The sequence below is a fragment of the Octopus bimaculoides genome, chromosome 15 (assembly GCF_001194135.2).
Source record: "Octopus bimaculoides isolate UCB-OBI-ISO-001 chromosome 15, ASM119413v2, whole genome shotgun sequence".
NCBI classification, from domain to species: domain Eukaryota; kingdom Metazoa; phylum Mollusca; class Cephalopoda; order Octopoda; family Octopodidae; genus Octopus; species Octopus bimaculoides.
In genome coordinates, this window is record NC_068995.1 from 33,446,621 (window position 1) to 33,460,265 (window position 13,645).

The 13,645-nt window shown below is 35.2% G+C and overlaps 1 protein-coding gene across 2 annotated transcripts in view; it reads left to right on the plus strand.

Annotated features, from left to right (window-relative positions):
* The window catches only part of LOC106880614 (uncharacterized), a 78,539-nt gene extending 68,193 nt beyond the window's left edge, over positions 1–10,346 (plus strand). The window contains exons 3-6 of one of the 2 annotated variants that reach the window (XM_014930633.2): positions 886–981; positions 1,837–1,943; positions 7,151–7,293; positions 10,145–10,346. In XM_014930633.2, the coding sequence (XP_014786119.1) occupies positions 886–981; positions 1,837–1,943; positions 7,151–7,293; positions 10,145–10,281 (483 nt within the window). In that variant the 3' untranslated portion in view covers positions 10,282–10,346. Of the gene's footprint in view, positions 1–885; positions 982–1,836; positions 1,944–7,150; positions 7,294–10,144 lie in introns of those variants that run through there. The other variant, XR_008265623.1, reaches the window with a different exon arrangement.
* Positions 10,347–13,645: the final 3,299 nt, after the last annotated feature.

The following is a 13,645-nucleotide window of genomic DNA, read 5'->3' on the forward strand; positions in this document are numbered from 1 at the left end:
TTTAAAGTGAAAGTATTTGACATGAGTGTTTTTGTTTCACTTTTGACACGTAATACTTAAATAGTGGGGGAGATATTATGTTGCCGTGTACTCGAACTCTGCAAGAAGTTAATAATTTTTTTTGACTAAAACACAACTGGAACCCTAAGTAAGGCATGTGTAAAATTTGAATGAAATTGGTTGTGTAGTTCTCGAGTTTTAGGGATTCACACAGACAGACAGACAGACAGACACACATTCTCATTTTTATATATATAGATAATGTTTTCATTATGAAGTTTTAGGGGCAGTAAGGTGGGGTTATATATTCAAATTTTGAAATTGTTTGCTCAGTTGAAAATATTTGAGCCAGGAGCAGCAGTGAATAGTCTGCATGCTGATGTGAAATGATATCTTGTAATTGGAAGATAATAGCTTGTACACAGGAAGTGTGTAAACTATAATGTAGTGTTTGATGGAATAGGACACTTTAACCAGGTCTTAAAAAAAAAGTATGTATACTGCGATGAAAAGCATCAGAGTGACATCTGTTCAGGTGTATACAGCTAATGCTGATATATTTGTCTTACATTGATAATCATGACAGTCACATATTTGTTAACATTGCTAAACTAATTTCTGGGTAGCTAGAAATTTTTATTGTTTCCTTCAAACTAAAATATTCTTTATTTGAAATATTTTCTTAATAAAGAAAAAATACTCTCAAATTTTTATCATCTTGTGATTTTTTGATTAAAAAACTAATATTAGGATTTTAGTTGACAGATAGAATTTTTGTTCAATTGAAAATTTACATTTTAAAAGATACTTTGCTCAATTTTTTTTTTCCTTGATGTAAGTTATTTTTGTTATTTAACTTTGTATCTTTTTTTCTATCCATTTTAGGTTGAGATTTTAACTGGGAGGGATAAAGGGAAGCAAGGTATTGTGACTCAGATTATAAAGGAACGTAATTGGTGCTATGTAGAAGGCCTTAACTATGTAAGTATTCTCTTAATGTAATTATAAAATTATAATAATCTTCATAAAATGATGAATCCTTCAATTTTCTCACAACTTGATTGAATTCATTTAAATTCAATAGCTTAATATTAAACATCATTTTATTATTGCACCTTTCATATGTCTTTTCTTGTCCAACTAAGAATTAATTATTCAATTTTATATGAAATATGAGGCTATGAATTCAGCATTATTTGACATGGAACACAGCAAATTATTACTAACTTCTGTTGCTGGATATGTTAGAGAAGTTTCTTACTGCATTGTATATATTACACTTACATTATAATATGTATTTTCAAGCTCGGTTCCAAGGGCTATGAAAATAGTGTCAATTATACAGTAATAGGCTGTGCTTTTATAAACAAAACATTATTTATTGTGAAGTTAAATAACCTGTTAGGAAGATAGTACTGCACCAGTGAATGAACTGACACTCCTTCACTTAATTAGTTAACATGCCCCTGCCCCATCAACTTAGCCAGCACTTATTCAATCTCATATATACATTAATAAATTAAAACGTTAATACCAACTACCTTGTGCATATTTCTCCTGCCCTCCCCCCACACTTTTTATTGGATTTTCTCAATATATAGTAGGTGCTGGTGTGGTAGAGCACAGGTATGGTTGTGTGGTTTCATGATCATCCCACTGCATGGGACCTTGGGCAAGTGTCTTCTGTAGCCTTCAACCAACCAAAGCTTGTGTGAGGTGATTTGGTTAATGGAAACTGAAGGAAGCCCATCCTGTGTATATATGTATGTGTCTGTTTATATGCGAGCATGTGTCTGTGTCTATATAATCTCTTTTATATTTGTCCTCTTTTTATAGAAATACGAAGAACTGTATAAAACAGCAAAAAACCCAGGAAGTATAATCCGCAAAGAACAACCTCTTTTAGTAACGACTGAAGTATCTCTGGTGGATCCCTCTGACCAGTATGTAATCTCCTGCTGCTGCTACTACTAATATTTTCTGTTGGATTTGTGTTTGAATTTATTAAATAAGCAAAGTTAACATGATAAATTCTGTTTATTTTCAGTTTAGTGAAAACTTGGAGGATGTATTATTTGTGAACAAAGGATTATGGTGTTAGTCTACAACAGTGATTCTCAACCATTTTTTACCTATGTGGACCCCTTTGATTCTTATTTTACTCCAGTGGACCCTCACAGCCATTCTATCTTTAAAACAATCTTATTATTATTAAATATTATTAGGAATTGCATTAAAAGATTGTTAAAATATTTTGTGTAATGTTGAAGAATAAGCAATTTATTGCTCATAAATTTTAACACAAAATCTTATATGGACCCCTAAGGACCATATGGGCCCTGGTTGAGAACCACCAGTCTAGAACATGATTTACAGAATCAAATCTAAAGCTGTTATATTGAAACTTAACAAATATTAAATCTATCAATTTCAACTGTTGGAAATATCGATTCGTAAATTAGATAGGGTATTTGAGAAGATTAGAAAATACGGTTTTGAGTTAACAAGAAAAATGTAAGTTCTTTATGAAAGAAATTAAATACTTGGGCCAGATAATAGAATAAAATGGATGGAAACTGGGTCCATCCAGAGCAACTGCGATAAAAAATATACCCACGCCAAATAATGTGACTATGATACAAGTATTCTTGGATTAAGTAAATTATTATCAAATTTACATTCCCAATATACATAATGTAAGGGCCCCACTCAATGATCTGTTAAAGAAAAATACAAAATGGTATTGGACTGATAGGTGTCAGAAGGCATTTGACTAGTTAAATATTTTAACATCAAACTTATTGTTGGATGTTATATTGGCTACAGATGTGAGTGATTTTGGTGTAGGAGCCATGATTCTGCACAATATGATGATGGGGGTAAAAAGGCTATAGTCCATGCATCACAATCATTATTACCAGCTGAAAGAAACTATAGTCAGATAGAAAAGGAAGCATTAGCAATCATATTGAGTGTGAAAAAATTCAATAGATTTATTCATGGAAGAAGTTTCTGTCTACAAATGGATCATCACTCACTACTGTCAATATACGGTTCTAAAAAAGGAATACCAACACACACAGTGAATAGACTACAGCGATGGGGCACTACATCATCATCATCATTTAACGACTGTTGTCCATGCTGACATGGGTTGGATGGTTTGACCAGGGCTGGTAAGCTGGAAGGCTGATTTGGCATGGTTTTCTATGGCTGGATGCCCTTCCTAACGCCAACCACTCTGAGAGTGTAATGGGTGCTTTTCAGTGCCACTAGCACGTGTGCCATTTGCGTGACACTGGTGTCTGCCACAGCTACAATTTTGCTTGGCTTGGCTTGGTAGGTCTTCTTCTCAAGTACAACATAATGCCAAAGGGCTCAGTCATTGCCTCCGTGAGGCCCAACACTCAAAAGGAACTCAACCACTTTGCTCCCATGAGGCCCAAAGCTCAAAAGGAACTCAGCCACTTATTGAATTATGACTACAAAATGGAATAGTTATTGTCAAAAAATCTAGGGCATACGGATGGTTTGTTCAGACTGATAACGAAACACTGCGAGTCATTCCAACATATGGTAATCACAGCTTTAAGAGCAGGAGAAGTAAAAAATGTAATGTGATATGTGAATTACTAGTAACCCAAGAAGACATAAAACAAAATTCGGTAACAGACAAATTCATAACAGAAGTGAAAAGAATACTGTGGTCAGGAAAAGTAAATAGGAACAGGATTTGTGCTAAACGAAACCAAGATATGAACCTATACTCAATTTGTGATAGTGTAATGATGTATGCACAGTGAGTAGTGATACCTGAAACACTACAAAAGAAAATGTTGAAGGAATTTCATGTTGGACATCCTGGTATTATGAGGATGAAAGCTTTAATGCGTAGCTATGTGTACTGGCCAAAAATGGGTAGAGAAACTGAAAATTTAGCGAATGGCTGTAGAGGATGTGCTCTAGCAGCAAAATTACAGACGATAAAAAGTGGACCTTGACCAAAAGTAGATGTTCCATGGTCAAGACTACACATTGATTTTGCTGGTCCTTTAAATAGTTCGTACTACTTAGTGGTAGTTGATAGTTTCTGTAAATGGCCAAAAATTTGTAAAGTGTAAAAATCCATCCTCCTTAACTGTGACAAATTTTTTACATGAGCTGTTTGCAAGATTTGGCATCCCAGATGTGATAGTGTCTGACAATGGAATGCAATCTGTGTCTTTTGAATTTAAAAAGTTCTTTAAAATGTTCACTGTAGAACATATAACTACAGCGCTATACCATCCCAGATCTAACAAACAAGTAGAATGCTTTGTCAATATGTTCAAGAAAGCCCTAAGAAAGTCAAATAAGGAAGTTACGGATGAGGTAGCTCTCAACAATTCTTAAGAGTAAACAATTTGACACCATATCCAAATACACCAGCAGGTATGTCACCAGTGGAGTTGATGTTTGCAAGGAAAAGAAAATCAGTTTTCAACAAATTGCTACTGGACAAGAAAAGAAAATTTGCAAGGGAAAATACAGCAAGATTTTTCAAAATTGGTGAAAAGGTGTTTGTGAGGGCATATAAGAATGGAAAACAGAGTTGGGAAGATGGTGTGATTACCAGACGCATAGGAAAAATGCTATATTTGGTAAAAAGTAGAAAGGGTGTATACAAGAGATACATGAATCAACTTAAAAAAAGATTCATTGAGAGCAAGCCCAAGAGAATGGAAGAACCAATGGAATGGTTATATGATACTTTTCAAGTATCAATGCCAATACAGGTGATTGAACCCAGCCAGGTGCACAAGCGTAAGAAAAAGAAAACATGGAGTTCTTGGAAGTGGATGCCAAACAGAAAAAATATTAACTGTGTAACTAAGAAAAAATCTCAAAAAAGAGAGGTGGGTGATATAAAAAGTATTACTATCAAAAGAATAAGTCCTGGGGTTGATTCGCTCGACTAAAGGCGGTGCTCCAGCATGGCCACAGTCAAATGACAAACAAGTAAAAGAGAGAGTAAAAGAGAAGCTAATTCTGTTACATGTCTTTTGTTCTAGTGAATGTTATGAGAAACAGAGTTGTTGCCCCTGGCACCAGTTTCCAATAGTGTCTGAGAATCTTCTAGCCATTTGGCAGCAGACTGTATTTAAATCTTGAGTAGAAGTTTTCTTGCATGTCACTCCATTTCAGTTTGTGTTGATGGTGACCCATACACTACTGACTCAGATAAACCATAGAACTTAGTGACCTTTTTTGATCCCTTCCTTTTCCCCACACCTTCAGATTTATGCCTGTGTCTACTTGCTGATGACATCACTTCAAGATTCTTTTCTTACTTTTCACATACAGAAAATCTTGCAACTACAATTGTACTAAAGCTAAACATTTCTAGAAAATAAAATTTTACCACTTGGTCTAAACCTGTGAATAGAGTGCAGTTTAGAAATGTTGCTCTCTTCATAAATGCTACAACATACAGTCTTTGGAAAAGCATAAGAAAACTTTCCAAATTCAAGATCAAATGTTTAGATTTCTGCATCAAAACTAGAATATATTTCAACGCTAAATACTTTGGCATTTAACATTCTACAAAGCAAAACTGTTTGCATTTCTGACATATTACACTTAGCACTTGTATCTTTGACTGCCTGTCAAAAAAGTTGGCAAGCACAGATTCAAAAATATGTTCCTGTCTAACCACCGATCTTGGGAACTAAAATGATGTGATAATAGTGTTGAGGAATTCCTCTTCATTAAATATTTTTGTGTGAAATACTCGTGTTACATAGGGGATCGTTATTATTGTCCTGTATAGACAAAATATTTTTTTTAGTGTTTCCTCAGTTTAAGTTACCCTCATTTGGTTCATCCTGATTAGAAAAGAAAATATCTTTACTCAAGTGACAACAAAATAATTGATTGAAAATTACTAATATTTACTTAAAATTTCCTTAGTGAACTAATCACTTGTTATAGACCAATGATTATAAAAGTATTTAAATACATCTTTATATATTCAACTGATCACATAACTAGAGATAATTATGCATAAACTTTTCCATATACTAATCTATGTGTCAGTGTGTATACATTTTTTTTTCTTTCTGTACCTGGAGAAAGAGACTGGGTCCATGAACCTTACAGACCCTCTAAGACTGATGAGATATCATTAATGTTATGTTTAAGCTGTTATTGGTCAATACCTGTAGGAAAGGCATGAACAGGAAGGAAATTCCAGAAAGAGAAAGGATTGGGAATAGGGGTTAGTGCAAGGAAAGATGGAGTTAGATGCACCAAGAGTGATGAGGAGGAGAGACAAGTAGGTGGTGGGTGCCTGAGTATTGGAGATGTGAGAAACAGAGGCCATTATAGTAGTCATAGAAGAGACAGCACACCTTTGGGCCAGAGACTAGAATATGTCCATTAATGATGTGATGGTAATTAGCTGAGTAGACTCTCTGGAAACAATCTGGAATGTTTGTGTGCATAATCGAAATTCAGTCCCAACTGTGGACACAGTACTTCCTTGTATTCAAATATACATTACATATGGGCATATATTCACATATACATGTACATATAACTTGGGTTTGAGAGAATTCTCATTATCTATGATATAATTGTGATGTAACACTAAAGACTAAATTTCATACCTACAAAGCAATTGTACAGAACAGAAGCTTGGATAACATACAGCTATGACAATTGGAGTAGAGTGGTTAAAATTAGGAACAGCAACATCTGTGTTCAGTCCAAACAGGTGGTTTGTCTATAAAGTTGAGCACATTTTTTTGTGGGCAGACTACACTGACTTGAACAGCTCTTCTTGGTTTTACTAGAAGACTGAGAGAAAACCTAATGCCTATTCAGATAAATGGAGAATTTTAGGTTTAACTAAACCAACAAACTATGCTTCAGAAGACTTGTAGATACTAAAAGGCAGAGGATCGTCATCATCATCATCATCATCATCGTCGTCGTCGTCATCATCATCATCATCATCATCATCACCACACACATCTGTTTCCAAAACAAAATCAAAGAATGAAGTCTGATATTTTCTCACTACTCTTACATTTGAAAAATGTGAACAGTTGTAAGAATAATTTTATTTATTTATGTTCTCCAGTTGTTTAAAAGTTCTCTGAATTTGCAGGAAACCTACCAAAGTAGTGTGGCGGTATACTGAAGAAGGAGAGAAAGTTCGAGTGTCTGAAAGGACTGGTCGGATAATTCCATTGTCTCGTATAGCACGGAATGAAGATCCTGAGGATGGTGTTGTTAAAATTGATTATAAAGGTATGTATCTTCTTTAACAAGCATTCCTTGATTATCATTCAAGAGAAAAAAAAAAAGAAGGAAAATGGACCAATGGAAAAATAATTCCTCTGAAACTCTGAGCCCTTTAGCATTCAGATTACTCTCTCAAATGCAATGCTTATTTATTCACATTACTTTGAATTAATCATGCAGAGACTTTCATGATGTGGTTGCTCACATTCAGAATGACATTATAGGATAGGTATGAGAGACCAGATCTGGCCAGTTTTAACTATTAGAATATTTAGGCAGGATATGGCCAGTTTAAACACTAAAGGGTTAAACCAAAAACCTACAAATATTAATATTCAGGCTTCTTAATATTCTCTTGTGTGAAACTTTAACATAATATTGTTTAGCCTCTGCTCAGCCATAGTTTAAACAGAATCATGATTATAGACATTCCATCCATCAGTATCTTACGTTTTTTCCAATGTGTTGGTAACTTAGGAACACATTATCCAGTGTTTCCTAATCATAGATATTTAGCTGCTGTTTCTATCAGGTCAAGAGACCATACAAAGGCTCTCTTATTGGGCTGTATAAAGTGCTTATAGCCCTAGGTCTCCCAAGTAGTCACTCATTTAAGTATTAGCTATGTTCAATGTTGCTTAACTTCAGTTGTTGAATGAGAATCATTGTTTTCAATTTGCTGCAAACAGGACATGTTTTACAATAGTTTTATGACTGTGCCTGGTGGAGGGAAGAAGTTTGTAAGTCCTTTGATTCTACTGATTAAAGGCTATTCTAAAGGTATACAGCATTAGATGTTGGCAAGAAAGACTTACAGGTTTACAGTTGTTTGGTTCTCACTTAATTTCTAGGCCAGTCTTGATTGAGCAAACCTCTGATCAAAGGTACTCCACAGGGATTGTTCCATCTTTTTAACCCTTTTGATAACAACCTGCCTAATACCACCCCAAGTTATATGATACAAAAATCATGTTTTTAAAATGATTTAGATTATCATTTTCCATCAAAATCTCATCTTAACCCTTTTGATACCAACCTACCTGAAGTTACTACTAGTTCCATGATAAAGACTTCTGGTTTTAAAGTAATTTTAGTTAAAATCTTCCACCATAATTCCAGGTTAATTTATGTTCCAAACACAGCTTAATAGTGACAATCAATTGAGTAAATTTTTCTTTGTTTTAAAAATTAATTGAAACAAAGTATATTTCAACAGAAATATGGCGATGAAAGGTTTAATATATACTCTAAACACCAGCTTAACAGTAACAAAGTTATTTTATTGAAAATAAAGACAGTTTATTTCAGTGGTAATATGGTAACATAGAAAATTGTATTATCCAATGTGTTTTTCCTCCCCTACATCTTTTAAGATGATAAAATGTGATTTGGGAGAATATGAAACTGTTAATTCTAGCTAGCTAAGTGACTGCAAGAAGTTCCCTCATTTGACTTGTACTGACAGTTGTTTGTTTGAGTATAATATGATATGATACCTTAATCAACATTCCTCTTTATATATGCTTGCTTCATGCTCTTGCCTGATGGGGCTGGGGTCATCCCAGGTTAGTAGTCCCAGAGATGTCATTATACATAGAGCCAACCAGGTCTATCAGTGCTCTCCATTGCTGGCAGTCCTGTGCCAGCCTCTCTGCATCCTCCAAGGTGACATTGAGCCTCTTGGAGATCTTCCCCAACCATGTCCTGCCATGAGGCCTCTTCTAACCTGCAGCAGCTTGTCAAATGAGAGTAAAGTGCTGGTAGGATGATTTAGTGGGAGATGGAGGACATGTTCATACCAGCTCATATGATGGACAGCTATGATATGTCCATGCTGGCTGATGTGTGTGTGCACGCAGTTCTCTGTCAGATATGTGATGATACCATCTGATGTTCTTGATGACTCTCAGGGCTCTACTATCAAAGCCATCAATCCTCTTTGCTGGGGTCTTTGAGAGAGACCACCTTTCTGCTTCATACACATATATCTGTATTAAAGAAATATACCAGAACATTAAATGAAATGTGGTGGTATTGAAAATTTAGCTATTCAAGAAAAGTACTACTCATAAATTAAATTAGAAAAAAAATTATTCTCATGCAGAGAATGAAGAAATTGGGGTTTTTTTTTTTTGAGTAAAGATTGTTTGCCAACATAACATGGCAGTCCTGGTTTAGGACGAATGTTGCTGTAATTTAGTCCCAGGAGACATTGTCTCCAGCTGGCTATACGACACAATCTGTGTCCTTATATTTTCGAACAAGGGAATCCAGCACCCCCACTCAGCACAAAACAGTATCTGTGTATCACAATTTCCAGGTTATTTCCCTTCATCAGCACAGAATAATTGTTCGGCTAGAGGTGGTGCTGCAAAATTCCAGTTCAAAATATATAGTTTTCAAAGTGACAACTAGTCACTGATCTGTAAATTAGAAAATTACTATTTTTAAATCTCACAACAAGAGATATTCAGCAACAGTACTTTTCTAATTTATAGATCAGTGACTAGTTGTCACTTTGAAAACTATATATTTCGAACTGGAATTTGACAGCGCCACCCCTAGTTGAATAATTATTCTGTGCTGATGAAGCGAAATAACCCAGAAAACGCGATACACAGATATTGTTTTGAGCTGAGTAGGGATGCTAGATTCCCTTGTTTGAAAATATAAGGACACAGATCGTATCGTATAGCCAGCTGGAGACGATGTCTCCTGGGGCTAAATTACAGCAACATTTGTCCTAAACCAGAACTGCTATGTTATGTTGGCAAACAATCTTTACTCCAAAGTACTATTGCTGAATATCTCTCGCTGTGAGATTTACAAATAGTAATGTTTATTTTTTCTTTTACAGAAACTGCAAAGGACTGTACCAAAGAAGTTGTAACCAAAATTACATTTCAACCCAAATTGATGACCTTTGAAGAAGATTTGATGCAACAATATGGTATTAAAGAAGATAGAAAACGAGCTCCCACTTATAGATATTGAGGACTAATTGATTTTGTTGATTGAAACTTATAGTTGATCTTCTTAAAATAAATATGAAAATGTTATACTTTTGCTTTAATTACTTTTGCTAAATTACTTTGTGTTGAATCACTGGTCATTATATATATTTTTATGTAGCTGCAGTTTTATAAGACTGAAAATGTAGCTTGTGATTGAAATACAGTACACTGACTGAGTAATAGTTGTTCTGTGAGTGTTGACTTGTGATTCATAGCTGTTCTATGAGTATTAATTCATGACCAATAGCTATGTTGTGAGTGTTGACTCATGATTGATAGCTGTGCTGTGAGTTGAAGCTTTGTTGGTAATCCTGACATCAACTTAATTCCCAAGTTTCTATTTTAGATAGAAATTAAATGAATTATTGACTTGGCATCAAACATATTTTTAGTGAAATCTCTGTAGCAGTGTCTTTTAAAATTTTGGTATACAATCAATTAAATAGTTTTTGAAATTGTGATGTTCAATTAATATTGGATTCAAATTTTGGCACAAAGCCAGCTAGTTTTGGGGAGGGAGGGGCTAAGTCAATTAAGTAGACCCCAGTGTTCAACTAGCATTTATTTTATTAACCCCAAAAAGATGAAAGATAAAGTTGACCTTGACGGAATTTGAACTCAGAATGTGAAAACAGATGAAATACCACTAAACAGTTTGCCTGGTGTGCTAACAATTCTACCAGTTCACCACCTTATATTCAGTTAATATTGTTATAGAATTTGTTATACTGAATTTTTGATAGAAAAAGAAGTAAAAAAAATATTTAGGAAAGATTCTGAAATTTTTGACTTTATAAGAATTTTTATAAACTATTGAGAGAATATGATATAATTCTTTTTTGGAATAGTGAATCTCAAAGCACATATCAAGGTATAAATAACAACATATAAATACTTTGAAAAACCTTTTCTTTCTCAAAGAATTTTTCAACTCCATATTTACATGTTATTATTTATAGTTTTATGTGTGCTTTGAGATCCACTACTCAAAAACAGGATTATTTTTAAAATTATATTTTTTATCACATTATTAACTGGCAGAAAACAATTAAATGATAATGTAGAAAAATGGTTAGAGCAAGAAAAAATAAAAGCAGAGGTGATAATTTAAAATAAATAGTGTTAACTATTTATTTCAAAATTCAAATATGCTGATTGACAGAAGTTAAGAAAATATTAGACTCCATCAACATGCTGAAAATGGGCAGGAAATAGACTCCATCAACTGCCAAGGGATCAGGCTAAAAGTAGTAGATAGCTTCTGTTAATCTAGGTGACCAAGTTAGTAGTGGAGGTGGACGAAGTCAGCTGAGTAAAGAAGTGGCGATCTCTAACTGGAGGGAACCTGTGGTAGAGATTGGCCCAGGAAGACATGGAACAAGGTGGCGAAGCATGATTTGAACTTTGAGGCTCACAGAAGCAATGACTAGTGACTGAGACCTTTGGCGATGTGCTGTGCTTGAGAGGACCTGTCAAGCCAAGTGCACCTGTGCTGGTGGCATATAAAGAACACCTTTCCAAGCGTTGGACCTCATGGAGACAAAGTACTGAGTTCCTTTCGAGTGTTGGGCCTCGCGGAGGCAATAACAGACCTTAGACATTATGTTGGGCTTGAGAAGAAGACCCATCAAGTCGTGACAGATACTGGTGCCACGCAATTAGCACTCGTACTGGTGACATGTAAAAGCACCCTCGTGTCACGCAAATGGCATCCATGCTGGTGGCATGTAAAAGCACCCATTACACTCTCAGAGTGGTTGGCATTAGGAAGGGCATCCAGCTGTAGAAAACCATGCGAAATCAGACTGGAATCTGGTGCAGCGTTCCAGCTTGGTCAAACTGTCCAACCCATGCCAACATGGATGACGGACGTTAAATGATGACATTGAAGTTATTTTATTTATTATATCATTGAAACAAAAATATTAAGACAAATTATTTTTATAACCTTAAAATTAAGATTAAAAAGAAAATTATTATGGCTGTGCAATGCTGCAAGAATCAAAGTCAGCAATCTATACATACCCTCAAATGCTCCTTTGGATGAAATCTAATAATGAGATCCTATGTTCACTTCAAGTGTGCAAGAACGTATTAAGAATGTATGTACACATGGTTTTTGTTTTTTATTATTATTCCAGATTTATGAGGATTTATGCCCCCTTAATCTTTCTCTTTTGCATTGTTGCTTAATACAAAAGACTCAGTGTTTTAAGATTTTGTTTAACAAGTGAAATCATAAAAACTGTTATTTACCTTGTGTCAAGTGATCTACTGCTACTCTCTCTCTCTAAACTCTAAACCTAGTGTACATGTATGACAGATTGCTAGTGTATCAAAAGAAAAGATAGGCATAAGAGGAATTAGCCGTAGTGTCCAAGAAAGAAGACCATGCTGGTTTGGTCATGTAATATGTATGGACTAGGACCACAGTCACCTCTATTCCATCTAACCATCTCTCTTCACCTTATGAAATTTTTACCTCTATCCTTTCCCTACCTACTCACTTAGTCCAATCCTCTATATCACTTCATCTATATTCCCCCACTCCATTATACCTGGAGGGTATGTCCTGACATATCCACCACCATCTCTCCCATTCTCTCCATCTCTGTCCTTCTTTCTCTCCTGTCTCCAACTGGGATATCCTTGTATCTCTTCTACAACAAGACACCTATCTCTATCCCTCTATTATTCTTTTAACCTCTCATCAACTGACACAAAACCACCTCTTTCAATATATGGTATCCAGCCATAGAAACTATGTCAAAACAGAAAATAGAGTTTAGCACAGCCCTGTGGCTTGCCAGCTCCTGTTAAACCATCAAACCAATGCTAGCATGGAGAACAGATGTTAAATCATGATGATGATTGTTAGGGCTAAATATGAAGAAAAGCTTGTGTTTGTGTTAGAATAAATTGAACAAATTTAGATATTAGTATCAATTGATGACTGTATTTTACAGTTGGTTCTCTATGGTTTTTACTTATGAAATCTGATCAACAGACTGCTGCTGACCTGATATTGAGCACCTTCTGTTGCATGTCTGTCATACGTAGCCCTCTTCATCTGCAGTTTTAAGCATTGAGATCTGTTGTAATCATCATCTGCTTTTTCCACTGTTGGAGCCTTTGGGGGTTCATCACGCTTTGTCTGGGTCCTCATCCATATCTGATCAACAGACTGCTGCTGACCTGATATTGAGCACCTTCTGTTGCATGTCTGTCATACGTAGCCCTCTTCATCTGCAGTTTTAAGCATTGAGATCTGTTGTAATCATCATCTGCTTTTTCCACTGTTGGAGCCTTTGGGGGTTCATCACGCTTTGTCTGGGTCCTCATCT